This window comes from Dreissena polymorpha, chromosome 5, assembly GCF_020536995.1.
Source record: "Dreissena polymorpha isolate Duluth1 chromosome 5, UMN_Dpol_1.0, whole genome shotgun sequence".
NCBI classification, from domain to species: Eukaryota; Metazoa; Mollusca; class Bivalvia; order Myida; family Dreissenidae; genus Dreissena; species Dreissena polymorpha.
Genome location: NC_068359.1, coordinates 101,769,286 through 101,796,438, shown reverse-complemented (window position 1 = coordinate 101,796,438; position 27,153 = coordinate 101,769,286). Strand labels below are relative to the sequence as shown.

The 27,153-nt window shown below is 36.5% G+C and overlaps 1 protein-coding gene across 3 annotated transcripts in view; it reads left to right on the top strand.

The window, feature by feature from the left end:
• Positions 1 to 27,153, top strand: part of LOC127881359 (uncharacterized) — a 50,976-nt gene that overhangs the window by 11,813 nt on the left and 12,010 nt on the right. For all 3 annotated transcript variants that reach the window (XM_052429133.1, XM_052429132.1, XM_052429131.1), the window contains exons 2-14: positions 282 to 870; positions 2,147 to 2,294; positions 6,116 to 6,312; positions 7,267 to 7,351; positions 8,261 to 8,428; positions 10,525 to 10,722; positions 13,455 to 13,995; positions 16,082 to 16,221; positions 19,948 to 20,128; positions 20,932 to 21,065; positions 21,736 to 21,852; positions 23,680 to 24,754; positions 25,897 to 27,043. In XM_052429133.1, coding sequence (XP_052285093.1) covers positions 291 to 870; positions 2,147 to 2,294; positions 6,116 to 6,312; positions 7,267 to 7,351; positions 8,261 to 8,428; positions 10,525 to 10,722; positions 13,455 to 13,995; positions 16,082 to 16,221; positions 19,948 to 20,128; positions 20,932 to 21,065; positions 21,736 to 21,852; positions 23,680 to 24,754; positions 25,897 to 26,094 — 3,762 coding nt within the window. In that variant the 5' untranslated portion in view covers positions 282 to 290 and the 3' untranslated portion in view covers positions 26,095 to 27,043. The remainder of the gene's footprint in view (positions 1 to 281; positions 871 to 2,146; positions 2,295 to 6,115; positions 6,313 to 7,266; positions 7,352 to 8,260; positions 8,429 to 10,524; positions 10,723 to 13,454; positions 13,996 to 16,081; positions 16,222 to 19,947; positions 20,129 to 20,931; positions 21,066 to 21,735; positions 21,853 to 23,679; positions 24,755 to 25,896; positions 27,044 to 27,153) is intronic.

Here is a 27,153-nt window from a genome sequence, read left to right as displayed (position 1 = left end):
AAGCTGTGCTCTTATTGGTAAGTAGCGGAGGTAGGGCTTTCCTATCGTTGTTTTTGCTATTTATGCACTTCTATTGAGCAAAACTTTTGGTCAAATAGAATTTTCATAAGCCAAATAGGTTAATTTGTTGCCATTTGCTTATTTGGCCAATGGAACAGTAAGATCTGCCTTATTGTTTTTTATGGATATCAATAATTTGTCACTGGTTTAAATTGATTTATTGGACTGCCCCTGTTCAATAATGATAATTGGAAAATATTTGCATTCTGTAATATTTTTAGGCATTAAAGATGGGGACCAGTCAATATCCCAAAGAGTCGACCCTGATTGCCTTACGTCATGTTCACGTCCCGTATTCTAACAGTGAGGACGACATAAATAACTTCCTCCCTCTTATCAAAGGCGAGAGGCTCCGTTGTCTTACATCATACACCGATGACCGCACGTGGGTCACGACCTCTTGTGGACGTCGAGGCATCGTTTATAATGAGCATGTAAGCCTGGCAGATATATACATTGATGAGGACTACTTTGTTACCGACTTCACTGCCAAGATGGCTGAAAGGGCACTTCAAGACAAGCCTGCCGGCTCTTACATGATACGACCCAACTCGTCAGATCACAATAAAGTTGTTATAAGTGCCACGTTTGAGCATATAAAGCACTACAGGTTTCAGAAAAAGGGTGGTGGACTTGAATATATGGATAAAACATACAATTCTCTTTTAAGTTTTGTGAACCTGTGCGCTAATTCGCAAATCCTAGATGGACTGTTGACAAACTGCATAAAAAGATCAAATCTCAATATACCTCAGAAAGTCAACCTGGATTATGCTGTGAACCAAAGATTTATGAGCTTCAGGGTAATAGGTTGGTATTTATATCTTTATATCTACATTAAGGAAGTAATTTTGTGTTACCTTCTAGTAAGCTAGTTATTGTACCCTTTCACCCATAAGAAGCAAAGTGAAAATGGCTTTTGCAAACAGCATAAAACCAGAACAGCCTGCGAGTCACTAGCAGACTGTTCAGGTTTATGCTATTTGCTACCCATCAGTATCTAAAGGTTGGAACTGAAACCTTTAAAACTTGGATTTAGTACGAAAGGCCTTTATAATAATTAAACTTTCTGAGGGCTAAAAATGAGTTAAAATATGTATCTACGTGTAAGTTGTAAAGGGTTAAGTGGTGAGATTGTCTTTACATGAAGCTATGTTTCAATAAACCTGTTTACATTGTTGCTTAGATGAAAATATGTCTCCAGCAAAGGAAAAAATATCCTCACATACATCATTTGAACACAAAATAGCTCATCCTGCCACAAGCAACCAATTTTGGGGTTTATTTGATACCTTGGACCATTTTTAACCCGGTATATTTGAAGTAACCTATAAGGTTGTTTCCCTCAAGGTAAGTCAATTTTGAAAAAAACACTGTACCGCAAAGTTACCAAACTGACAGTGACTACAGTAGACTGAAACTTCTGGCTAACCCTTTCCCACTCAGAGGCAACGTGGAAAGGGCTATGTGCAAACAGCATAAAACCAGAGCAGCCTGCGTGTCACTCTCAGTCTGTTCATGTTTTATGCTGTTTGCTGCTCATCAGTATCTAAGCCTTGGAAATGAAGCGTTTAAAACTTGAATCTAGTAAAGAAAGTATTTAATTAAATTTAACGAGGGACTACATGTACTAACAGTCAAAATAAGTATCCAATTGGTAAAGAGTTAATATAGGATCTTGCATGAGTGGTTGTTTTGTATTGAATTTATTAAACAAGTCACCTAAATAAAGATAAAAACGAGGCTTGCCTCGTTTTTATCTTTATATAGATGAAGAGTTTAATAAATTCAATACAAAATGACCATGAATCTAAGATTCTTTTTATAACATGACCAACAAATTTTCTTTTTATTTTATGCTCTTTTCACCGTTTATTCACATTGTAAAAGTGTTCAACTTAAGAAATTCGCTGGAATTATGACGTCATTTCATCAAAAAATGACGTCATTTCACAGTTATATAACTAGTGTAATAACACCCGTATAATAAACAAAATTGAGCATTACGTTATTTTCACTCCTGGAGCGTAGGTCATGTTATAAAGCTATTTATACAATCCAGTACAGGAAGTTGTTATTTTCCCAGCGGGAAGTCTGGCTGTGGGGGTGGAGGATTTCCAAGGCATCACGCCGTTCTGTGTGACCATCGTCAAGGGCAGACAATACACGATCTTACGAGCAGCGGGGGACCCTCAGTGGCTGATAGCACGCGATGAGGTGACACAAATGGAAGGGTAGGGTTTTGCTTTTGCATTTTTAGCTCATCTATTTTTTGAAAAAAAATTATGAGCTATTGTCATCACCTTGGCGTCGGCGTCGTCGTTGGCGTCGGCGTCCGGTTAAGTTTTGCGTTTAGGTCCACTTTTCTCAGAAAGTATCAATGCTATTGCATTCAAACTTGGTACACTTACTTACTATCATGAGGGGACTGGGCAGGCAAAGTTAGATAACTCTGGCGTGCATTTTGACAGAATTATGTGCCCTTTTTATACTTAAAAAATTGAAAATTTTGGTTAAGTTTTGCGTTTAGTTCCACTTTTCTCAGTAAGTATCAATGCTATTGCATTCAAACTTGGTACACTTACTTACTATCATGAGGGGACTGGGCAGGCAAAGTTAGATAACTCTGGAATGCATTTTGACAGAATTATGTGCCCTTTTTATACTTAGAAAATTGACAATTTTAGTTAAGTTTTGTGTTTAGGTCCATTTTATTCCTTAAGCATCAAAGCTATTGCTTTCATACTTGCAACACTTACTAACTATCATAAGAGGACTGTGCAGGCAAAGTAATGTAACTCTGACTGGCATTTTGACAGAATTATGTGCCCTTTTTATACTTAGAAAATTGAAAATTTGATTAAGTTTTGTGTTTAGGTCCACTTTATTCCTACAGTATCAAAGCTATCATACTTGCAAGATTTATGAACTATCATAAGGGGACCGTGCAGGCAAAGTTATGTAACTCTGACTGGCATTTGGACGGAATTATGGGCCCTTTATACTTAGAAAATTGAAAATTTGGTTAAGATTTATGTTTTGGTCCACTTTACCCCTAAAGTATCATAGATATTGCTTTCATACTTGGAACACTCACAAACTATCATAAGGGTACAGTAAAAGGACAAGTTGCATAACTCTGGTTGTCATTGTTACGGAATTATGGCCCTTTTTTGACTTAGTAACTTTTAATATATGGTTAAATTTTGTGTTTCGATCCACTTTACTTCTTAAGTATCAAGGCTGTTGCTTTCAAACTTCAAATACTTACATGCTATCATGAGGTTACTGTACCTGGCAACTTGAATTTTACTTTGACCTTTGAATGACCTTGACTCTCAAGGTCAAATTATTAAATTTTGCTAAAATTGCCATAACTTCTTTATTTATGATTAGATTTGATTGATACTTTGATGAAACTACTCTTACCTGACATACCACAATAGACTCCACCCAAACCATCCCCCGTGCCCTCCCCCCCTCCCCCCCTCCCCCCCTCCCCCCTCCCCCCTCCCCCCCCCTAATTTTTTTTTTTTTTTTTTTTTTTTTTTAAGATCATCTCACAAATGACCACCACACCCTCACACTATACACCCCCCCCACCCCCCCCCCCATTTTTTTTTTTTTTTTTTTAAGATCATCTCACAAATTACCACCACACCCTCACCTTCACCTTTAAAAAGAAAATAGATGAGCGGTCTGCACCCGCAAGGCGGTGCTCTTGTTTCATTTAGATGTAAATTGATTCCAAAATTGGGCCTTATTTCTATAATTGTTGTGCTTTGAAGTACTGTACATTCATTATAATTCATAGGACATTAATTAGATAAAACAAATCTTAAAATGACCGAAGAAAATCCCATATTTATGTCTGCAAAATCAGAAATCCACGGATGAACCTTTCGAAGAAAAAATCATAGTTTGAAAAACGATTAAATTTCGTGCTGACAAATATAAAAATGATTTAACCGAAAATGGAAGTAAGGAAGCTTTCAGTGCTCCATCTAGACCTTAATGGAACTTCGTGTTCCCCTGCTGTTCTGAAGTCCCACCCTGCCCTTTAAAAATATGTCCTCGTTGCATTAAAGATTTTTAATATATTTTTTTAGCTCACCTGATTGCTCCGTCTGTCAGTCCACATTTAGTCATAAACACTCTAGAGGCCACATTTATTGTCCAATCTTCATGAAACTTGGTCAAAGGCTTTGTCCCAAAGAAATCTCGGTCAAGTTCGAAACTGGGTCATGCCAGGTTAAAAACTATGTCACTAGGTAAAAAAAAAGAAAAAACTTGTAAACACTGTAGAAGTCACATTTCATGCCCAATTTTCATGTAACTTTGTCAAAATGTTTGTCTTAATGATATGTTGGTTGAGTTCAAAAGTGGTTCCGGTCCGTTGAAAAACATGGCCGCCAGAGGGCGGGGCAGTTTTCCTTATTTGGCTATGGAGAAACCTTGTAAACACTCTATAAGTCACAATTTTTGGCTTATCATCATGAAAGTTGGTCAAAACATTTGTTTTATTGATATCTCCTACCAGTTCGAAAATGGTCCAGATTGGTGAGAAAACATGGCCGCAAGTTGGCGGGGCATTTTTCTCTATATGTATATAGAGAAAACATGTCAACACTCTAGAAGTCACATTTTTGGCCCAATTGTCATGAAATTTGGTCAGAACATTTGTTTCCTTGATATGAGAGTTGAGTTTGAAAATGGTTCCGGTCAGTTGAATAACATGGCTGCGGGGGGGGGGGTCAGTTTTCCTTATGTGACTAGAGAGAAACCTTGTGATCGAACACTATTGAAGTCACATTTTTGCCTTATCATCGTAAAACTTAGTCAATACATTGGTTTTATTGATTTCTCGGACAAGTTGGAAAATGTCTCAGATCGGTGAAATACTTTTTAGCTCACCTGATTGCTCAAGTGAGGTTTTAGGATTGGTCTTTGTCTGCCGTCCGCCCGTCCACATTTGGTATGTAAACACTCTAGCATTAACATTTCTCAAGCATTCTTTATCAAAGTTGCTGAAAGATCTCAGTCAAGTTTGAAAATGAGCAAAATCGCATAATTAATTCCATAATGATTGCCCTTAGATTGTCCAAATTTTCATTATATTATACAAAATCCTTGTAAACACTCTAGAGGTCACAATTTTGGTCAGATTTTATGAATCTTGGTCATAATATTTATTTTTGTAAGCAAAGTTTGATGTTTGGTAAGGGGGTCAACTCAAAAAATAGGTCACCAGGTCAAATCTTACAAAAGCAAAAACACTCTATTTGCCAGAGTTTTGGTTTAATAATGATGAAACTTGACCAGGATGTTTGTCTGGACAATGTCTAGGTCAAGTTTGAGGTTTGGTAAAGATTGAATGAACAGACTCCTATCATGTGAGCGAACTAGGGCCATCTTGGCCCTCTTGTTTATATATTCCATGTAAGGCATTATTACATTTACATATTATAATTTATCAATATGTTGTTACACTGATATTGATTTATTCCTTATTGTAGACATTTTATTAACAATGTTTAATAACAAATATTATATTAAAATATGCAATATGGAACATCCCGGATGATAAGACCACGCACTCGTTGACAAATTATCCCCCCTGCCCATTTCAAATCCCAGCTGGATCACTGTCTAGTATATGTTTGTATAAACCAACCTGTTGGTGGCTTATTTACATCACAGAACAATACTCCTTCCAGCCCTGCCCCACAAAAATGAACTTAAATAAATCAAAATAAAATAAACATAGTTACATGTATTGTTTAACCCTTTCCCACTTCGACACGTATTTTGACGTGTTTATAGTCTCTTAGAAAGTTATATCTTATTGAAGACCATTCAAACTAGATTCAAGTTTTAAAGGCTTCATTTCCAACCCTTGGATACTGATGAACAGCAAACAGCATAAAACCAGAACAGACTGCGAGTTACTGGCAGGCTGTTCTGGTTTTATGCTGTTTGCACATAGCAATGTTCACTTTGCCTCTGAGTGGGAACGGGTTAATATGTGAACTGTTTTGTAAATTGTGTGTTTCAGCTATGCTCCAGGCTGCTATTTGGAATGCTTCATTCCGCCCTGGTTTCACGGGAGAATAGATCGAGAGAAGGCCACCCATCTTCTGAACAAGTGCAATCGTGACGGAACCTTCCTTGTCAAAGAGCGGCTTAATAATCCTGGCTGCTATGCTCTGTCGGTTTGGAACCCTGACTTCAGCATCACACATGTGCCTCTATGTGAGTCACGATCATCACAATCATTTGTGTCGTGAGAAAACTGGGCATAATACATTTGCATAAAATGTCGTCCCAAATTAGCCTTTGCAGTCCGCACAGGCTAATCAGGGACGACACTTTCCGCCTAAATTGGCTTTTTGCTAAGAAGAGACTTAATTTTAACGAAAAATGTCATAAAAGTGGAAAGTTGCGTCCCTGATTAGCCTGCGCGGACTGCACTGGCTAATCTGGGAGGACACTTTACGCACATGCATTATGCCCAGTTTTCTCAGAACACGACCCATTTATATCTGAGCCTCACTCTGGGAAATGGGGGCTTAATGCATTTGCTCGAAGTGTCGTCTCAGGGACACCATTTTCCGCTGTTATTGAATATTTTGTTTGCAAGAAATCTCTTCTAAGCTTAATTCCAGTTTGAGCAGACAGTATAGTCCCTGATTAGCCAGTTCAGACTGGATAGGCCCATCTTGGACAAAACTATACGCACATGCATTAAACCTTACAATGCGGGAACCGAATTTTTAAGGCCTTTGCAAACAGTTTGGATCCAGATGAGATGCCACAGAACATGGCGTCTCATCAGGATCCAAACTGTTTGCTATTCTGATAGTATTCTTTGAAAAAAAATCGAAGAAAATGCGAATTTTATAAATTCAGCAGACGACATTTTAGCAGACAACAAATTTCCCAGCATGCAAAGGGTTAAACCTAGATAAATCAAAGCAAGGCTTATTATCTTGTTAATAACCAAATGAAACTTAAAAGAAGTAAAATTTAGTTTCTTGTGGACAGAAATCATAAATGAATTTTGTTAATGTGCTAATCATAAAATGCCTGAATAAATTCTGTGACATAGGATATCCTGATGGAAAAATAATAGCCTTAATTTTCAATGCTCTGTGTATTAAAAAAACATTCGTATGGGGCTTTAAAGGTTTGTTTTTGTCTTTACAGCTTACCATAAAGGTAAAGTGACCACAGGAGTGAGTGAGAACCTGCCAAAGTTTGAGTGCATATTGTTTATGGTTAAATATTACTGGTAAGTGCTGAAAGACAGTTTTACCATATTAACGGAGTTAATCTTATACCAATATTTATGGACTCAAACACGACCAACAAACCATAGAATACTCAAATGAAATGGTCACAATTTACTATGCTACTGTGGTGACACAGTTAATATTTTATATACACTTTTTTGTAAAATGCAAGTTTTTCCAAGTAGTATTTGTCACGCCTGTAACTGGGAATGAATTTGGGTCTCATTTTGATTTTTTGGGGGCAAAAATATAGGGTATTTTATTAACTGAGAAGGTATTTTTGTTATGTCTTGTGCTGTGAAATTGATTTGGTGTACAAAGGGCCTATTACCACCATTTTGGGAATGTGGCCTGTGAAATGGGGATATAAAGCTTAAATTCACCAAATTGTTTAGACAAGCTGTTTGAATTATTGATCAAATCTGAAGATTTAAATATACAATTAAATAAAATTAGAATGTACTCAACAAAATTTAAACGGTCCAAGTCTATTACACAAGCAACAGTCTCTACCTGTATTTCAAACTTTTCCAAGTCCAACCATCATTTAACCCTTTCCCCATAAGAAGCAAAGTGAAAATAGCTTTTGCAACAAGCATAAAACCAGAACAGCCTGCGAGTAACTTGCAGTCTGTTCAGATTTTATGCTGTTTGCTGCTGATCAGTAACTAAGAGTTGGAGATGAAGCCTTTAAAACACGAATCTAGTAAGAAAGGTCTTTAACTCAATTTCTTAGGGACTACAAATGCGTAAAAATACGTATCTAAGTGGTAAAGGGTTTAACATTTTGAGACTAGATTTTGGGAAAAACATACTTTTGATTTCGGAAATAGGACCCAATATTGGCTATAAATCAGCCAAAAAAAATTACCTAATATAAATCACTAATCTCTTTTTCCCTTCACAAGTTCTCAGACACGATTCTGGACAATGGATGGCCAGTGCGTGAGGATGCTGTTTCCTCTGTCCAGGAAAGAAACGTCTGTTCCAGACGAGATTCGAACCCTTGACATGAAGTCGATCGAAATGTACTTTAAGGCCCTCAAAGAGGGGAAGGAACATGTGCGGGACATTAGGTTTGTGTTATTACACAAAATTCTTTCTACAAATATTTCTCAAAAGTTCGAATTCAGGTATGTATTATAATACGAAATGCCAACTTTCTATAAATATTTCTCATCAGTTCGAATTCAGGTACGTAAATGACACGAAATTTGAACTTTCTTCGCATATTTCTCATCAGTTTCAATCAACATGTTTGTTCTCTACTGTTAAGCTTAATGGCATTTCTGCTTCAGAAATGAAGTAAAAAGTTTATTTATTTATGATAGAACATTTATTGAAATTCCAAAAAATGTGTGAAGCTTTTAACAAAAATTCACTTCAAATGTGAAAAATGTGTGAATCTTTTCTTATTGATAAAACATGTTTTTAAATCGTTAAAATGTGCAGTTCTTTTTGTTGATGTGTTTTGAAATGAAGATTATCATTATCCCCTCGCTCCGAATTGGAGCGGGGGATTATGTGGTAATCTCCACCATCTGTCCGTCATGGCCACTATCTCTTCCCACGCTATTAGCAGTAGAACCTTGAAACTTTAACACATGGTAGCTACATGTATGACCATATGTGAGACAGTGCACTATTTGATCTGACCTCTGGGTCAAAAGCTGCAGCGTGGGGATACAAGTCGGCCGCAGCCGTGCCATTTCTAGTTTAAAAAATAAATTAAGCCTGGCAAGTGAAACAAGCTGTTCAAGACTGAAGCCCAACACAGAGTGAAATGCTATTTGAAATTAATGTAAAAATTATAGCAATGCATCTCTGACAATTAACCCTTTCCTCATTAGAAGCAAAACGAAAATGGCTTTTGCAACTGGCATGAAACCAGAACAACCTGTGAGTAACTCGCAGTCTGTTCAGGTTTTATGCTGTTTGCTGCTCATCAGTATCAAAGGGTTGAAAATGAAGCCTTTAAAACTTGAATATTATAAGTAAGAAAAGTCTTTAATTAAATTAAACTTTTTAAGTGACTACACATGCATCAAACTACTTAATAATATCTAAGGGGTAAAGGTTAATAGTGATTTAATCATTCACAAATCAGTTTAATTACTAACTAGCAATTTTCCCAAACAGTTTTTATGCCCCCTTTCGAAGGAAAGGGGGCATATAGTGATTGGACTGTCCGTCTGTGTGTCTGTCTGTCTGTCTGTCCGTCTTTCTGTCAAACTTTGCGTTGAGGTTTCGAAAAATGCTCATAACTTCTATGTCCCTTAAGATATAACCTGCATATTTAGTATGCATGTGTATATGGACAAGGCCTTTCCATACGCACACAATTTTTTACCCCTGTGACCTTGACCTTTAACTTAGGGTCCGCGTTTAGGTTTCGAAATCTGCATTTAGGTTTCAAAAAATGCTCATAACTTCTATGTCCCTTGAGATATAACCTTCATATTTGGTATGCATGTGTATATGGACAAGACTTTTCCATACGCATACAAATTTTGATCCCTGTGACCTTGACCTTTAACTAAGGGTCCGCATTTAGGTTTCGAAATCTGCGTTTAGGTTTCGAAAAATGCTCATAACTTCTATGTCCCTTGAGATATAACCTTCATATTTGGTATGCATGTGTATATGGACAAGGCCTTTCCATACGCACACAAATTTTGACCCCTGTGACCTTGAACTTAGGGTCCGCGTTTAGGTTTCGAAATCTGCGTTTAGGTTTCGAAAAATGCTCATAACTTCTATGAAAGCGTTTATAGGGGGCATATGTCATCCTATGGTGACAGCTCTTGTTTGTTTTGTAACCCTTTATCATGTAGATATGTTTTTTGACGCATTTGTTGCCCTTAGAAAGTTATATTTAATTTAAGACCTTTCTTACTAGATTCAAATTTTAAAGGTTTCAATTCCAACATTGAGATACTGATGAGCAGCAAACAGCATTAAACCTGAATAGTTACTCGCAGGCTGTTCTGGTTTTATGCTGTTTGCACATAGCCATTTTCAGTTTGCCTCCGAGTGGGAAAGGGTTAAATGCTGTGTACAATGACAGCTTGTGTTAGATCCTATACTAGTATTTGTTATATTGATGAAAAATAACAAATGTTGTAATAAACTTAAAATTGAATCATTTCATGTTGTGTTTTTTTTCTCTCAGACTTATGGTTATTGGTCACCATGGTGCTGGCAAGACAACGCTAACAGAGAGGCTCATGGGAAAGCCCTTCAAGAACGTTGGGTCCACAAAGGGTATCGAGGTACACCTGCGCCAGTGTGAGTACAACCTTCAGTCTGGAGAGTGGCTCAGGGCGCGACCGGGCTCGACCGTCATGGATGATAACACTCACTCCCTCAGGTATTTATTGTTGGATATGAGCCCCGCTATGTGAACAAGGGGGTTTAACCCATTTATGCCTAGCGTCTAGAGAAAGGCCTTGGCAAACAGCGTAGACCCAGATGAGATGCTGCATGATGCGGCGTCTCATCAGTGTCTTCGCTGTTTGCTTAAAGGAATTTCGGTAAGAAATATTCTAAATATAGAAATAAATATGCAAGACATCCCTAATTTTGGAAATAAATTGATCCAATTTAGAAGGATGGGAGAGTCCGCTAGGCATAAATGGGTTAAACATCATTCAGATTTGGATGGCTGCTAATGACGACGACTTAATTCGCGCTAAGATTGGCCAAGACGGGAACCAACTATCCGCGCTAGGGTTGGCCAAGACGGGAACCAACTACAGTTTACTGTATGAATGTGCGTGAAGTGTTGTCCAAGATTAGCCTGTGCAGTCTGCACAGTTTAATCATAGATGCCACTTTCTGCTTTAATGATATTTTCTTCTTAACAACAATGCAGGCTAATCTGGGACGACACTTTACGCACATGCATTAAATCCCTTTTTCACAGAGCACAGCTCATATTCATTGTGCTGTGTAGGGGTATTCACAAAGCCAAGTCATTTTCTTTTATTCACAGTTTTATGGAGAAAATTAGAAATCTGGATCGAATTTAAAATGTTAACTAATGATAGCCCTGTGGTACAGCATTGATTGTTTTTGCCTCTTCATTATGCTGTCTATAGGAACATTCATAGGGCAAAATTGTATTCTTATTTTCAAACTTTAATAGATGCAAATATGTAAAATATATCAAATTGACCAATTATCGATATTTACCTCCCCTTCCACTACCATTGTAAACATCATGTTCACTTTGCATTAGTGCTGCAACAATACGCCAAAAACCGTATTGCAATATATTGTCAGTTCAAAAACCCGTATTGCAATATATCGCAATATATTGCTAACTTGTACCAAAATTATAACTTGCCAATTACCCGATAATCCCATAAATTCCAATTTTAAAGCAAATTCTGGTAAATATTTACTATAAATGTGCTCAAGAATAATAAGAAACACAAACATTCGCAAATTTTCTTAAGTATCAAATATATTTTTGCAATTGTTACTATTTAAAGATGTGATGAAATAACGTCCAACCGGGGCGTTTTTCCCACTGAACACGCGTAATTCAGCTGACGTGATGTTCCCGTTTGTATACAACACAAAATACACCCATACTTTCCATGCGACGTTCTACATGTCTGTATAATTTTCGCGCGCTTTTTATTGAGACAAAGGATAAAGCACTTTTTATTTGACGCTATAATTTTTTGTTGTCGCGTTAGCATTCAAATTTGGAAGCGTATTTCCGAAATTCGGATTACGAATAATGCTCAAATCAGAATCGAACGAAACATTTACAGCTGTGCGAAATTAATTCAACGATAATCTGTTCAAAAGCATCGAATGAATGCTCCCATGTAACAATGCTACTCCGTATAATACACTTTTTAGAATGCTATTTTTACGTAAAAAATAATTTACACTGCTTTGTTTTGTTTACCTTTTTATCATTATTTCGGATGGCTTTTCTGGACGAAATGTGAATGAATTTTTGTAAAATTTTCGTACCGGTATGATGCAAATTATATCGCAATACAATATGCGGATTGCGTATTGCGATATATACCGATATACCGGTATATTGTTGCAGCCCTACTTTGCATATGCCGCACCATAATGAGAATGTTATTTGAAACTGTTTTTTGAGAAGAAAAAGCTGCAGTACAGCAGCGATTGCTTCTTTATTTTGCTGTTTATAGGCACATTCCAAATCTTATTTAAGTTTTCACAATTTTGTACATGAAAACATGTTATGGTGATCAAATTAACCATGAGTTATAAATGTTTAATTGCATTTGTAAATTAATTTTATGTTAAACTTTGTTAAAAAGATGAGAATCACTAGTTTTTGTTGGATTCTAGCTTTTTTCAGAATTTTGGAAATTTTAGATGTATTCTTTATAATTTTGTATAAAACTGCATATTTATAAGAAAAAAACACTGCACAAGTTTTATTAAGTTGGAAATCTAGACATAAAATTCTAGGATGAAAGCCTGCTTAAAGTTAGTAACAGTTTGGGCATTCACCTTTTAGTTATGTTGATCACCCAGATTAAGGTTGGCTGGGGATATATTAAAGTTTTTTTAGCGTAAATCCAGTATTCATTGTCAAAATTTCAAACAGTCTGAGCCATGAGGTCTTTGGCCTAGATTCCATGTCTCTTAAAATAACAACCCAAAATCCTGTGGTACAATTAATTTGAGTGTGAAGATCAAGGCAGATATCCCTACAATGATGGCTATCTCCAGATAATGTATAGTACAAATTTTATGTGCAATCGGACACAAGTCCATTCTTTTAGTATTGGCAGTTGTTCATAGTTGTATAACATTGAAAAATTTCATATGAGCCTCGCTTTGTGAAAACAGGGTTGAATGCATGTGCGTAAAGTTTACTCCCAGATTAGACTGTGCTGTATGCGCAGGCTTATCAGTGACAAATTCAGTCCTTTCCGCTTTTATGGATATTTTATTTAAACAGAGTCTTTTCTCACTTGAATATATTTTAGACAGACTGCGTTGGCTAATCTGGATGTATACTTAACGCAGGTGTATTAATCCCAGTTTTCCCAGGATCTCAGTAAACAATTCACATTCATGGTGTGTTTATCTCAACAGATTAATGCGTGCACTTGAATCACCGAGTGAAGAACGGACCTCATTCATAGAAGAAATGCGCCATGACTCGAAAGCCAATCTAAGCTTAACAAGTTCCAGCACATCCCGTGACGAATCCACCAACTCATTATCCCCGCAACAATATGAAATGGCACAGGAATTCCCAGATACAGGTTGTAATCAGAGTCAACAAGAAGCCATGAAATTTGCATTGAATGCAAACGAAGACAATCTTGTTTCTGACAGTGTGAACATAAAAGATCTAAAACTGACTATAAACAACAACGATGCCAAAAGCATTGACAATGTTTGTAGTACTTTAAGTTTAAAGGATTATGAAACACCAGGTAACGATTGGCAGAAATCTGAGTACTCTATAACAAATGATGACATACCTAGATATAAGTTTTCCATAAGCACCATACGGGCAATCGAGACAGCTTTTGGAAGAAAGAGGCCTCAATCTGGCAAAGATTCGAGAACTGGATTCATTTCTATGTGGGATTTTGCCGGGCAGTTTTTCTTCTATGCAACACACCAGGTATTATTGCATGGCCTAAATAAAATGTGACAATGTGATATACAACTTATACAGTTATAAATACATAGAAATAATAGGCATCTTTAACCCTTTCAGCGCTGGAACCGAATTTTTAAGGCCTTTGCAAACAGTTTAGATCCAGATGAGACGCCACAGAACGTGGCGTCTCATCAGGATCCAAACTGTTTGCTATTCTGATAGTATTCTTTGAAAAAAAATCGAAGAAAATGCTAATTTTAGAAATTCAGCAGACAACATTTTAGCAGAATACAAATTTCCCAGCATGCAAAGGGTTAAAGACAATGATACAAATAGGGCTAATGAATATATGTGTAGAATAAAACACAGCAAGTATCTGACAAAATTGTTAGGGTAAAATAGTATTGTAAGGAAACATTCAGTGAAAACCTCTCAAAGATTTTCATTTGCATCACTGCTTTTATAAACATCAATCCAGGAACAGTTTTCCTTTTTCTTGTAGGGTCCCTGCCAAGGATCAGGCCCTAATGCAAAATAATATTTCCCCCATATTGGATTAAAATAACCTTCCAAATCAGAAGGGACACAATCCTTTATAAAAAGTAAATGTAACTCTTACTTATTTATGATATCCAAAGTGTCAAATTTCCGGATTATTCAGGAAATTCTGATTTGAGCCATCCAGGGTCGATTTTGAGATGACTGTTAATCCGATGAGTTTGTTTAAGGGATGGGGGTGTAGGGAACGAATATTGTTATAGCCTCGTCTGCATTCTGGACATTTGTGCTAGGTACCTATTTTGCCCGGTCTTTTATTTATTTATTTCTGGTAAGTGGCAGGCACTGACACGAGCAGTAACTGAAGAAACCTCTTCGCTACTTTCCTAAAACGGTACAATTTTATGAATGTTGCAAATGTCCGCCATCTTGAAATTTTAAATTATTAGCAAAGTAAAGCACTGCAATATAATATTGTAAAACAATATGTCAACCAAATTATGTATTGATTGCGTATTTGCTAGGTTACTGGTTACTGGTTTTCATTTTCTGCAGTCAAACGATATGCATATTTTATGTCCTGTGCAAAAGACGTATCTTGACATGTTTTCGTACAGTCGTTTTCTGATACGGTATGGTTTGTCAGTTATAATTTATTTTCGACGTTCTTTATAATATTTTTATAGAAAGGTGAATACACACGCGGTGGTACAGATTGTCTGGTTGATAATATTTCACATTGTACTCACCAGAAATTGCCCCTAGAAAGACTATAAAAGAAGAACAATAAGCTAGGGCTCTGGGGGCTCTGCCCTCTTGGCTTAATTTTCCGAATTTCAAAATTGGGACAATTGGCAACCCTGGATATTGTTTGTAGGGTAATGCATGTATTTGAACACCATTCAAGTAACACATTTAACCATAAAAAAACACTATTCAGAGTTAATCATTATTTATATGTGTTTATTAATTGATCACTAAGTTGAACATATCTTCACTCTAATGTTCATATTATGGTTGGTACCATACCCATTCCCAAATCAGAAAAAATTAACTAGTACATACTTTTTGCTTATTTTGGCTCGGTCACTTAATGGCTGTTTTTATGCTCCCCCCCCCAAAAAAATAATTGATCCTGTATTACACCCTAAGGGTACAGTAAGAAACTGGGTAATAAAACGTTCCATACCCATTTCCACAGCAATGAAAACATCACTGCCTTGACATATCCGTCTTAACACTACAAATAAGCAATGTTTTGGGAGAACAGGGCTTAATGCATTTGTGTAAAATGCAGTCCTCACAGGCTACTCAATGATGAAACTTTCTGCCAAAACTCTGTTATCTCTTAAAAAGAGACCTCTTAAAATAAAAAAACCATGAAAGCGGAAAATGTCCCTGATTAGCCTGTGAAGACTGCACAGGCTAAAATGGGAAGACACTTTATGCCAAAACTCACTTTTCTAGAAAAAAATAAACTTCTTTTAAAAGAAAAATACCATAAAGGTAAATAATGTCGTCCCTGATTAGCCTGTGCAGACTTCAGAGGCTAATCTGGGATCTTAAACCCCATGTTCCAAGAGCACGGCTAAAATATCAAATATTGCAGGTGTTCCTGACAATGCGTGCAGTCTACCTGCTGGTGTTCGATCTCTCAAAGAGCCTTGATGAGTTTGTTGTGGATACAGACTTCCCTCTACAGTCCAGCGAATCACAGGGGAAGACGGTCAAGGACTATGCAGACTTCTGGTAGCTATTTGACTGGTTTAGCTGACCTTTCCTATAGCGTGATGTTTATTCTTCTTATGTTAAGTTTTCTTAGTAACAAATATGTGCATTTCTCTTTTTTTGTTTGATTTAATGGGACAGTACTTTCTTACATGTATATTATGAAAGAAAAAGATCAACCATCTTCCTTTTTTTTACCCCGCAAAGGGCAGAGTGATATAGAATGGCATTGTTTGTCTGTCCGTCGATCTGTGCGTCTGTTATTTCTCGCAAGGGATATTAATTCACTGAATTTGCTTGTTTACATTATTTTTGTTGTTCAAAGCCATCTCCATTTTGGCATTTTTTTTCGCAGCGTGCTTGCTCTATTGATGAACGTCTTTTGAAATGCAATAGCAATGTGAAAATTGCTATGTGCAAACAGCATAAAACCAGAACATCCTCGCTGTCTGTTCAGGTTTTATGCTGTTTGCCACTCATCATCATCAAAGGTTGGAAATGAAGCCTTTAAAATTTGATTTAAAATCTAGTAATGAAGGTCTTAAATTAAATGTAACTTTCTAAGGGACTACAAAAGCGTTAAAATACGTGTCAGGGGGTTGTTTCATGAAAGATCGTACGACAATCTTAATTTACGACCAAATTTTGGAGACTGAAAATACAAAAGCTGTTCATCAATATGCATTCAAAATATAAACCATATGTGAGAAAAAAATGAAATGAATAGATATGCGGAAAAATAATAGTATTATTTTTTTGTATTTAGTTAAAATGCTTCTTTGAAATATGTCTCGTATTCCAATTTTGTTGTACGATCGTTGATGAAACGGACCCCAGAGTGGTAAAGGATTAACGTCTTTTGAAAAGCAGTAGCATGTGTCAACCTAAATTTCATTTTTAGCTCACCTTAGCACAACGTGCTCATGGTGAGCTTTTGGGATCGCCTTTTGTCCGTCGTGCGTGCGTGCGTCGTCAACATTTTGCATTGTGGACACTCTAGAGGCCACATTTCTTGTGTGATCTTCATGAAACTTGGTCAGAACATTTGTCCTAATGATACCTCTACTGAGTTCGAAACTGGGTCATGCTGGGTCAAAAACTAGGTCACTAGGTCAAAAAAAAGAAAAACCTTGTGAACACTGTAGAAGTCACATTTGATGCCCAATCTTCATGTTACTTTGTCAAAATGTTTGTCTTAATGATATGTTGATGAGTTAAAAAATTGTTCCGGTCCGTTGAAAAACATGGCCTTAAATGGCTACAGATAAACCTTGTGAACACTCTAGAAGTCACATTTTTTGCCCAATCATCATGAAACTTGGTCAAAAGATTGGTTTCATTGATATCTCGGATGAGTTTGAAAATGGTCCAGATCATTGAAAAAACATGGCCGCCAGAGGATTTTTATATTGATGATTGGTTGGGGATGAAGTGCAACAAAAGTATTTTTGCCATCTGAAAACCCTTTATTAAATAATCTCAAAATTTTAAGTAGTAATATTGATTTCACAGAAAATTAGGGGAGAAACAACTGTATATAAAAGTTTAGTCAGGCCCCAAATTCCTGTTCTGACCACTTTTCACACATTTTGATGCATGTAAATTAATGACCGCAGACCAATGAAATAACCATAAGCCACAGCAGGTACCTCATTATCTCTGACAGTTGCTTGATGCCTAACCCCTTGTTTACAGCTCTTTGCAGTGAACAGCATGGAACAGCAATTGCTATACAGTGGAATCAATGTAGAGATAAACACATAAATACATCTGTCTGGCATTTATTTTCGTATAAAAATCAGCATGCTGACTGCAAAATTATGTACTTATATATTTGCAAGAAAGGTTTATACAATATATATAAATTTAATGGTCGTGATATTTCATATTTCTTAGCTTTAAGTTCAGGGATGACTGATTGAACTTACTCAATATGGCTATTATTTAGCTTATAACTATCACAAAGTCCCAGTGTATATTATGAATATCAAGAAGAAAAAGTAAAGATATGTACGTAAAAATATCCTTTACAGCTACGGCAACAACTGTTGTCAAAATTCAATTATATTGATCAATAAAAAATAGATTGAAATATTCACCAACTTTACTGCTGAACATTTATTGACAAAAAACTATCGTGTCTACATGTACACATATCATATCACAGATATACTTTGTTCACCTTCCCAGAATAGTTTAGTTCCTTTGGGTCTCAGGTGAGCGCCTAAGGGCCCATGGCCCTCTTGAAATGACTTGAATAATTGCAATCTATTTGTTTTTTTTTTAATGGAGACACATTTCTTAGATGTAGAACCACAGATAATTTTGTTAGTTTTGGGAATAAACAAATGCTTGAAATATAAAGCAAAATGTATTTCCAGGGCAATGGCAGGTGGACTGGGAATTTAGACTTTGCTTTCCTTTACACTGAATAAATGACACACACAGCAATGGTGAAGTGACCACCAAAATATCCCAACAAGCTTTCTAGCAAGTTCTGCTTCTCTGATTGGCCATTGATTTCAAAAAAGGAAGAGAACTTTTTGTATTGAAGGCTGTGTTTCTGGGCTTTTCTTTCCCTTGTTGTAAAAATTAGTCTCTCTTTATCAGGCGGCTATATTGATGGACATTTGCTAGACTGATAATTTGAATCTAGAGAATTTAATACAATATACTTGTTTTTTGTTTGACTTAACCTTTTACCACTTAGATATTTTGACGCATTTGTAGTCCCTTAGAAAGTTACATTTAATTAACGGTCTTTTTTACTAGATTCAAACTTTAAAGGCTTCATTTCAAACCCTTAGATACTGATGAGCAGCAGACAGCATAAAACCGTTACAGACTGCGAGTTACTCTGGTTCTGGTTCTGTTCTGGTTTTATGCTGTTTGCATAAAGCTATTTTCACTTTGCCTCTAAGTGGGAAAGGGTTAAGTTATACAATGCACTATTCTCGTTGGACGACTTACCAGAATGTATCGCTTCAGGGAACAAAATTTGCTCATCAGGACAAGCCAACGAGGGGAATTTTGTGCCCTGCCATCACAAACTTTAGGGGACCATGGCTTTTTTGTCTCCTTTAAAATTAAATAAACTGTTCGACCTAGCAAACCAGAATTCCATTATCATTTCTTAAGACCAAGAACAGGTTACTAGACCACCATTAACCCTTTAAGCGCTGGAACCGGATTTTAAAGGCCTTTGCAAACAGTTTGGATCCAGATGAGACGCCACAGAACGTGGCGTCTCATCTGGATCCAAACTGTTTGCTATTCTGATAGTATTCTTAGAAAAAATTTGAAGAAAATGCTAATTTTAGAAATTCAGCAAACAACAATTTAGCAGAAGACAAATTTCCCAGCATGAAAAGGGTTAAGACACAAACACTCTGAGAAAGCTTGTTCAAAGTTTAATAGTGTAGTGCTCGCATGCTTGTGTAAATTTCCATAATTGCCACTTGCATTAATTTGGACCATGCCTTGTGAAAAGGGGGTTTAATGCATGTTTGTTAAGTGTTGAACCAGATTAGCCTGTGCAGTCCTCACAGGCTATATAATCAGGGAAGACACTTTCCGCTTTTATGGAATTTTTCGTTTGCAGAAAGTTTCTTCTTTCAAAAATCCAGTTAAGGTGGAAAGTGTTGTTCCTGATAAGCCTGTGCAGACTGCACAGGCTTATCTAGGACAATACTTTACGCACATGCATTTTCACAGAGCGCAGCTTATTTTTATTTCTTTTCCTCCAAGGTTATGCTCGATCCACACATTCTGTGGCAACGTGCAAGGTCATCCTCCAGTGATTCTGGTGGGGACTCACCTCAATGACGTCGTGTGTCGCGCAGGCCAGACAAGGACCCAGTTTGCTGAGGAATACTTTGAGAAATTCAGGAAACTGTTGGAGAACTCACCCATTGCTGATCACCTACAAGTGTGTGTAACTATGTGGTTTGTCATCGATGCATACTATTGAAATAAAACGGGGTTTAATGCATGTGGTGCCCGCAGATACGGTAGGCTCAAATAAACTTACAGATATTGACAGTTTACCTGCACAGAAAACAAAATATATCCCCAATATATGTATAGTTTTTAAATCAAATACCTGCAGTATACAAAAAAAAAATATTATTGACTAAATCCTTAATAGTATTAATACTTAGTATGGAAATGTAATAGTATAATGCTAAATTAGTTTTAATATTTGATCTTATTTCCTTATATATGGCACATATGGCTGGTGTCTCTACATATGCAACCTTTTTATTAACAATGGTTTATATACATACTCATATGTTAAATAAGATAAAAATCTTTCTTCAGATTAAGATCTTTTAAATATACTGGATGTTATGTTGTTGTGACTTAATTAAAATATTAAATTTTATAACAGTGAGATAACCAAAAGAAGTTCATATTTTTCCATTTGCAATATTTGTTGCAGTTACTTCCCTTGTCACATGGGAATGGATGTAGAAACAGCATAAAACCAGAACAGCCTGCGAGTAACTTGCAGTTTGTGAAGGTTTTATGCTGTTTGCTGCTCATCAGTATCTAAGGGTTGGAAATGAAGCCTTAAAAAAACTTGAATCTAGTAAGATCGGTTTTTAATTAAATTTAACTTTCTAATTAGGGACTTGAAATACGTCAAAATACGTATCTAAGTGGTAAAGGGTTAATCATTAAATTATCTTGTATATTTCTGTGTACATTATATTTTCTACCTGTTCGCAGCCAGAACAGTTTGCAGTTGATGGCACACAAACTGATGACTGTTTTGAGGGTTTAAGGAAAGCCATAGTAACAGTTGCTAAGAGACAGAAGCATTGGAACCAGGAGATACCTTCAAGCTGGTTGCCTCTCGAGCGGTCTGTATCAAGAATTACTGCTGTTTCTTTTGTTATTGAATTGTTTTAAATCCTGTTTCTAAAATGTATGCCAACCAAAGAATTTTAAGAGTTGGGTATAATGCTTTGGTTTGTTGGTCAGTTATTCAGTCTGTTTAAAATTTGTTATTTGTTGGTTGAGGGCACTACTTCCACAAAGTTGAAGCAATTAATTTGAAACTTCAATTTGTTATATAAGTTACATAATGTGAAGTGTAGATGTTGAAGACACTTATCAAACCCAGTGTTCCTAAGTTATTTGACCTCGAATAATGCTGATGTAGTGTTGTGGGCTAATAGTCACATTCATTGCAAAGTTGTTGTCTTCTCGTGATATAAGCCCAGCAATTTTGTTAACCAATTTGGAAAAATACCAGTACTGTACAAATTGCGAAAAATTAGCCTGAAAACCATTTTTAAGAAAAGAAAAAAATATCCTTCCTTTTGAGAATTTTTAAGACTTCAATTGTATTGGGAATGTTGTAGTTTTTCCTCAATTGGGAAAGTATCTTTTACAGGTACTTTATAAAGAAGGAAAGAAATCGCTGACACCGCATTGAGTGTTACCAGGTTTTATTTCCTTATTCATGATTAATATTTAAAACACTGAATGAAGTTTAAACAAATGCAAGTATTTATTGTTTTACTTCAGGGAGTTGAGTAAACTGGGTGCAAAAGAGAAGTTTATCTCCATTGAACGGCTTGCTGACATCAATAAAGAGATGGAGGTTCCTATAACCGACATGGAGGAGGTCACTCTATTTCTCAGGTGAAAACAAATTAGAAAAGAACAGAAAGTTTTATTTGGGACTAAAGCTTATACAGCTCATCGTCATAAACAATAAAGATCAGTTGGTCTTTGTTGGTACGGGTACTACTTAAATGTACCATAGGTACTCTTTAAGTATACTTGAATATACAGTGGGTACAAAAAATATACTGAAACATACCTGGCAATTCTTATGCTAAATTGGTCCTTATTGGATATTATAAAAAGTAAAATAATTATGTTTATATATATGTCAATATTCTGTAAAATGGCCTCTATATTATTGAAACTCCTACTCAAAATAGTATGTTGAGGCAGATTTTGATCAAAGATAATATTGTATTGTTTTCCTAAGCGCATTTTATGACATGGATTTTGGGACAGATAAAAACTCGGGTACAGTCTATATTGGTCTATATTGGTTGTGTATGTATTAGTATATTTTCAGTACTTGTGGTACCTTTAAGTATACTTAAGAGTACCCAGGGTACATTTAAGTATTAACCAAGCCGACAAAGGGGAAAGAGCAACAATAAACTAATATTACCAAAATAAATGTTAAATGTACATATGCTTCAAAATAAAATGGAAAAAAAAACAGAGCAAGAAAAAGTTAAATTTAATTCATACAATTAAATTTTCAAGCATTTCTTATACCAAATATGCATTTTCTTTACAATGAAAGAAGTATCAGAAGGTTCATTCTGTTTGATAAATGTAAACAGAATGTTTAAAATCTGTAATTGTTTGAAAAAAGCAGCTGGATATTATATAGAAATGCAGCAATACCAGGAGGCAAATATTCACCAAGCTTTGAATGCAAACTTTGTGAAATTATTATCCCACCTCACCCTCCTGTTGTAGAAAAGATTTGTTAAAAATGTGGTCAGTTTCTTTCCCCTACCGGTGAAACCGGAGGGGACTTATGGTTTGCACTCTGTCTGTCAGTCTGTCAGTCTGTCTGTCCGTCACACTTTTCTGGATCCTGCAATAACTTTAAAAGTTCTTCATATTTTTTCATGAAACTTGAAACATGGATAGATGGCAATATGGAGATTATGCACGTCATTTCATTTTGTTCCTACGTCAAGAATTCTGGTTGCTATGGCAACAAATAAAAAACATTCTTTTACTGACAATGGTGGAGTTTCACCGGTAGGGGACAATCTTGCTTGGCAATCTCTTGTTTACCCTTTCCCACTTAGAAGAAAAGTGAAAATGGTTATGCGCAAACAGCATAAATCAGAACAGTCAGCGAGTAACTTGCAGTCTGTAGTCCCTAAAAAAGTTACATTTCATTGAAGACCTTTCTTACTATATTCAAGTTTTAAAGGCTCCATTTCCAACCCTTAGTTTCTGATGAACAGAAAACAGCACAAAGCCTGAACAGACTGCGAGTAAGGCTGTTCTGGTTTTATGCTGTTTGCACATAGCCATTTTCAATTTGCTTCTGAGTGCGAAGGGCTAAACAACGCATAAAGAAATTCACAACCTTCACAGGTTAGTTAAATTAAGTTCTCATTTCAATTGCAAATATAGATGTTGCAAATCATGTTAAGTAGTGTGATTCATTGTTGTTTTTTGTCATTCAGTTAACAATTCTTTGTATATAGTTCTAATGCATGGATGTCTGATAAACGCCCTCAAGGTTTTAAAAATTCTATTCACCATAAGTCGTAATCATTATTTATTGACAAATTAACACTGGGAAATTATTTCATCAAGATTGTATAACTCTCTGACTTGTATTACTTTCAGCTCAAATATGATAGCAAATAATATTTTGCTAAACTTACTAACAAGTTACTTCAACATTCAATTTTACAGGTACCACAATGCAGTGGGTTCACTTATCTATCTTGACGAGATACCGAACACTGTTGTCCTAGACAACCAATGGATCATTAACGCGTTTCGATGCCTCGTGATGGCTCGACAGTTCTGCTCGCTGCGTCCTGCTTTGAGACAAATGTGGAGCCATTTGCAGGAAACTGCCAGTCTTAAGGACAAACTGATCGATGAAATTTGGGGAGGGGAGGAGGGCGGGGTATATTTACGGGACAAGGATATCCTGTTGAAATACATGGAGAAACTGGATATAATCGCTCGACCAAAGGTTAAAGTAGACGACGGTTCGAAAATCGATATTGACTACTATTTTGTACCATGCTTATTGCGGATTAAAGGAAACAAAATAGTGCCAAGTTTCCCGCTGTGTAAGGAGTGGGAATGCACACCAAACCTGTGTTTTGTGTTTAAGGAGGGTTTCATGCCACCGATGGTGTTTCAGCGAATGCTCGGAGCGTGCCTGTCCCGGTATACAATATTCCGTAAGGGGTCAGAGGATCAGCTCTACAGCGACTATGGGGTCTTTCACTTGGACTCGCAACACTGCTTTATATTCAAGTTGGAAGACAACGCGATGAAAGTGAAGGTTGTTAATCTGGTTGAAAGCCAGGTAAAGGCAGTACTCTGTGATAAACTTCGCAGATTTTTGTCCAGTCAGCTGGAAAGTGAACTCTGCAGGTATCGCCACAACACCTCATTCACGCTTCATGTGGAATGCTTCAGGCCTGATCACACTCCTAGTGTTCTCATCAACTGCAAGGAGTTGCTGAAAGAGGGCAGGCTGCCTTGCTACGCCCATGAGGAAACTCACACCGTTCACGCCAACATTCTACTCCAGTCCTGGTATCCTGACTACATGGAACTGCCGAAAGGGCAAGGGGCGCATAAAAGCTGGATAGATAGCGTTCCTCAGGTGATACGAAAAAGGGAGGTCACTCTTAAAGACTTGAGTAAGATTGCGCAATCCCTGGGCTTCAACTGGGAGTTTGTAATGATTGAGCTAGGGGTGTCGCAAGCAACTATAGACCAGTGCAAGATGGACCACCGTGACCAGGTTTTGTATTATGTAAATATATTTGAGCCATGCTCTGTGATAAAGGGGTTTAATGCATGTGGGTAAAGTGTCATTCCAGATTAGCCTGTACAGTGCGCACAGGCTAATCAGGGACGACACTTTCCACTTATATGATATTTTTCATTTCAAGAAAGTCTCTTCTTAGCAAAAATCCCAAGTAGGCGTAAAGTGTCGTCCCTGATTAGCCTGCGCAGACTGCACAGGCTTATCTGAGAGGACACTTTACACACATCCATTAAACCCCTTTTTTCACACAGCACGGCTCATTTATTTATTGATAGATGAACAATATAATTACACACATTTAGTAATATCAATAAAAAAACAAGATAGAAAAACAACATACCAAAAACATTTCTGTCAAAAGTATTAAATTAGACAATAGCAATATAAATAATTATATACAACTGAAAAATAGATCAAACCATAATGAATGTTCAGACTACAAATATAATGATTGATGTCACCAAATACTCACTGTTTTTTATTGTTCCAACAGTTTCTATTTTATTTGTATTGAAACCCATTATCCCCTCAATGTTAAGCCTATTCTGAAGATAAGTATTAAAATTATTAATATTGGGTATGCTTTCATGACACATATTTCTTAAACCTTTTCCTCATAAGAAGCAAAGTGAATATGGCTTTTGCAACCAGCATAAAACCAGAACAGCCTGAGAGTAACTCGCAGTTTGTTCAGGTTTGATGCTGTTTGCTGCTCATCAGTAACTAAGGGTTAAAATGAAGCCTTTAAAACTTGAATCTAGTACGAAAGGTCTTTAATTAAATGTTGAGTTTTAAGGGACTACAAATGCATCAAAATACGTATCTAAGTGGTAAAGGGTTAACTCTTTCAGTGCTGGAACCGAATTTTGAAGGCCTTTGCAAATTGTTTGGATCCAGATGAGACGCCACAAAACGTGGCGTCTCATCAGGATCCAAACTGTTTGCTATTCTTACAGTATTCTTTGAAAGAAATCGAAGAAAATGCTAATTTTAGAAATTAAGTAGACATTTTAGCAGACGACAAATTTCCCAGCATGCAAAGGGTTAAAATTAAAAATTTTGCCAACAGTATGACACAATTAACAATCTGTGACATTGTTTTTAATCGTGATCAGGTAGCTATGCAGATATACCACTGCCTGCTGCGCTGGAAGAACAGTGAAGGCTACAAGGCAAATATCGAGACTCTTGTGAAGGCAATCCAGGCCAATAGCACGGTGGAAGCGGACTGGGAGGCCATTAAAAACGTGGCGGACATGTTTACAGAAAACGGCGGGACTATTATGAATGCAAGGATGTTGCCTAGTGTTTAGAAAATATGTCTGCTAGATTTAATTGACCTACTGATAAGCCAAAAACATAAATGTTAGAACTCTTACTCCAGTGTTACTTTCTTTACCATCTATGATAACTTGACCCAAGCAAAGTACCTATGAAAGTGCTTAGATGTTTGATGGCTTGGATGCTATTCTGTACTGAAAATGGATTCTAAAATCTTAATCATTTAGTCTGCTGGTCATCCAATTATATTCCCCCTATATTCTAATAGGGACAATTTTCTTGCTCAAAAAGCATACATTTCTTCAGAATTATGATCGTTAGATGTAATGAACTCATAAATAATACTGCTACAAATTTTGTAAATTCGTTTTCATTGAGCACAAGAAAAGAAGCTAACTTTTGTAAGGTTCGATACAAAAAATGGATGTATATATTTGTCTACCACTGCATTGAAGGGAAAAGAAAATACTACTTATCCAGTACAAAGTTTTTAAGCTCTTTTGACATCTTCATTTTAAGTTAGGAATGATTTTGGTTGGTGAAGCAGTGTCGATTTCTGTTGACAAATCATAGATTTTGGTTGGTGAAGCAGTGTCGATTTCTGTTGACAAATCATAGATTTTTCTTTCATATGCACATTTTGCAATCAGTAGCCATTGGTTTTGATATAAAATTTTACCTTTTGTAAATTTTTTAATTTTTTAACCTAGCTCAGGTTTCTCATCAATTATAGCGCCCTCCATTTTTAACCAGGTTTTCCGAAGGAAAAAACTGGTTATTAGATTGGCGAATGCGGGCGGGCTGGCTGGCTGGCGGGCTGGCTGGCTGGCTGGCGGGCTGGCGGAATAAGCTTGTACCTATGTCGTTCATTGTCAGATTTTAAAATCATTTGGCACATTTGTTCACCATCATTGGACGTTGTGTCGCGCGAAATAATTACGTCGATATCTCCAAGGTCAAGGTCACACTTTGAGTTCAAAGGTCAAAAATGGCCATAAATGAGCTTGTCCGAGTCATAACTATGTCGTTCATCGTCAGATTTTAAAATCATTTGGCACATTTGTTCACCATCATTGGACGGTGTGTCGCGC